Genomic DNA, 3,036 nt, shown 5'->3' with positions numbered 1-3,036 from the left:
ACGGGGCGCCTTCGGCCCCGACGTCCAGCAGCGGCGCTTACTTCGAGGCGGCCGCCCCGCCGCCCGGCGCACGGCCCGCTATCGGGAGGGCCTCGGAGTCGTGGCGAACCTGAGCTTTGCCCCCTGTTCCTCCAAGGAGCCCGCCCGGACGGCTTTCTCTCGCCCGGGCGGCTTTCTCTGACCCAGACGGCTTTCTCGCCCGGACGGCTTTCTCTCGGCTGTTTCTTCCTCGTGAGGCTGGAGCGGAAAACCGGTTACTTCGTTAACTTAAAACAGCACTAATGAACGTAGGAGGATATCTCAAATACTCAGCACTGCACAGTGCTGCTTCACACAAGATAGAACTGTAATTTCAGACTTCAGAGCTAAAAATGCTTTCAAAGGGAGATAATGTACTTTGGGGTTTTCGTTTTTGGAGGCAAGGTCTTGCTGTGTTGTACAAGCTGTCCTTGCAGCCCAGGCTGGCCTCGAACCTGCCGTGATCCTCTTGTCTCAGCCTCCTGCAGTGCTGGGATTACAGGAGTGTAAGGTGGGCTACAGCAGTCGATTAAGAGTTCTCCCACACCGGCTCAGAGGGACATATTTGTACTTAAGTAGCTGTTTTCAGTATAAAGCTAAAATACAAGAAATGAAAACTTTTACCTAAAGCTTTTAAGTGACAAATGAAAGTAGGAAGCTGGTGCCGTATTTGAAAACCATATTTCAAAATGCTGCTTTAAAATACTCCCTTCAGTATTGACCTGAATCCATAGTTCTGTCTCAGAAAAGTTATATTCTAGAGAACATTAAATTACAGTAAGACATGCCCTGCAGTGCAGGTGTCCTCAGCTTTTCTCATCATCGTCAGGTAGGATGTGGAACTGCTCTGCGTCGAGCTGGGCATTGTAATAGTCCAACACTCCAAGGCCTGCTGAAGATAACTGCTTTCAGTGCGGGGTTGAAGGGACTTCGCTGGGATGTGCGTTCATGTCCGTGGGCCGACATGGCCCTGGCCCGGCCGCCACACGCATCATCTGTGTACCCGGTCACGCACCAGCCAGGCACGCATCACCAGCCTGTTGGTCATGCGGGCTCCAGGAGGATGAGGGGCACGAGCAGGACGGGGTGGCCGGGTCCTGGAGGGGGCACAGTTCCGGACATGCACGCCAAGACGGAATGATGAGGACCAGGACTTGCGGGGAGGAGACAGAGGCCGGGTCAGCCAGGCCTGAGGGCTGCAGGTTCCCTGTTGGGCCTGGCCTGTGACTGGGTCTCAGTTGTCCGACAGTATTCCTGGAACATCCAGAGTACGGGATTCACTTGCTTTAAGCTGCAGGCCCCTCCGAGCAGTGCTTTGGGGTCTGATTCGTCCTGCCCATCCTGGCCCAGACACCAGGCATCCGCCCGTCCGCGCCACACATTACTACAGTAGGGGTGCCGTTAGTCCTTGGGCGCCACAGCGGCCAGACTCGGTTTACAGACCATGTCGAGGACTTTTCATGCTGGTGCCCCAGGGGACAAGGGTAGAGATGCTATGGCCTCGGACCCGGAGTGCCACCCGTGAGAGCAAAATGTGACACATGCTTCCTGAGGAGAGGAAGGGAAGAGCCTCTGCTGAGGTTGCTGAGGTCTACAGCAAGAACCAATTTTCTCTGTATAAAACTGAAGAAAGAAAAAGCTCTTGTGAGTTCTGCTGCCCCACCTCAAGCTGTTTGAGCTGTGGCCCTCACGCCAGCATTTGCTGCAGGCCGCAAGTGTTGGGTTTGCTTGTGTTCAGGGAGAAAGCGAGACCTGTGGGGCAGGCACCACCTGCTCTGTCTGGTCCACTCGTGTGTGGGACACTGCCCTCAGGTAGGAGGGCATGACAGTTTCTCAGAGCTCTTGGCGGACAGGTTCTCCAGCCAAGATATGTAGACAGTTGGGGCAGGTACAGTGCAGTGGAATTCATCAAAATGAACCCGTGTTTTGCTCATGTTACTCTTTCCTCGCTAGAGAATGCAATCACAAATGACATCTCTAAAACATTTCCTACAGCACAGAAGAGACATTAAAAATTACATGTCACTGCCTATGATAATACCTGATTTGGTTTTGGTGCATGTTCTTTATTTTCCTTCACTGGAGGAATTTTAGACTGTGTTCAGAATTACTGCTTATTAAGAAATTGAGAATCACCCCCTTTTCCCTAGGTGCAGTCAATTTTTATATGTTATGTATTTTATTGAATAAATTCTTTTTCTGGTATTTTCAGGTAACATCAAGGGAGCAACTATAGTGGATGCCCTGGATACACTTTTTATTATGGGAATGAAAGATGAATTTGAAGAAGCAAAATTATGGATTGAAAAAAATTTAGACTTTAATGTGGTGAGTTAAATAAAAGTTGCTAACTGGGCCCTTAAGTGTTGGTTAACTTGAATACCTCTGTATTGGGGTATAGTATTGTGTTGTAATGTATCCCAGTGGAAACAAGTAATGTAACTATAAATCCTAAAGATATTATTATTAGCAGTGGTGACACACACCAGTAATCCCAGCACTCTGGGAGGCTGAGGCAGGAGGAGTGAAAGTTCAAGCCCAGCTGAGCAAATTAATGATATAATATCCTGTCTCAAAATAAAAGGGCTGGGGATATAACTAAGTGGCAAAGGCCCTTGGTTCAATTCCCAATACTGCAAAACACATATATTTTATATTTATATATATATATAAAATGTGTTACTATACTGTATTCTTGCTCTTATTTTTTGTCAAGAGTAAGAGAAAACAAATCAACATTTATTGAAACCGCCATGTGCCAAGTCCTAGAACAACCAGTGAGACAGAAAGGGAAGGCGCAGGGGCTTCCAGCCTGCATCGGAGGTCCTGAGGGCTGTGGCTCTGCCGGGCCTGCGTGTGCTCCTTTGCTGCGCGAGGCTCACGTTATGGCAGCCCCCTTCCAGAAACGAGGCTTCAAGCTTCCAGGCCTGTGCTCCTGTCAGGCACAGTGAGCACGTCGCGTGTGTCCCAGGGGGCCTGTTGTTCAGCGTGTTGCAGCAGATCTCCATAGCCTGCTGC

The 3,036-nt window shown here is 49.7% G+C and overlaps 1 protein-coding gene across 1 annotated transcript in view; it reads left to right on the top strand.

Annotated features, from left to right (window-relative positions):
- Man1a1 (mannosidase, alpha, class 1A, member 1) overlaps positions 1–3,036 on the top strand; it is a gene marked incomplete in the record, with an annotated part of 142,587 nt that overhangs the window by 37,982 nt on the left and 101,569 nt on the right. Inside the window, 1 exon segment of the mRNA XM_013516640.1 lies at positions 2,231–2,346. Within this exon segment, the coding sequence (XP_013372094.1) occupies positions 2,231–2,346 (116 nt within the window).

This window comes from Chinchilla lanigera, unplaced genomic scaffold (assembly GCF_000276665.1).
Source record: "Chinchilla lanigera isolate Chin_1 unplaced genomic scaffold, ChiLan1.0 scaffold00035, whole genome shotgun sequence".
Taxonomy (NCBI): Eukaryota; Metazoa; Chordata; class Mammalia; order Rodentia; family Chinchillidae; genus Chinchilla; species Chinchilla lanigera.
This window is presented reverse-complemented; position numbering and strand designations above follow the sequence as displayed.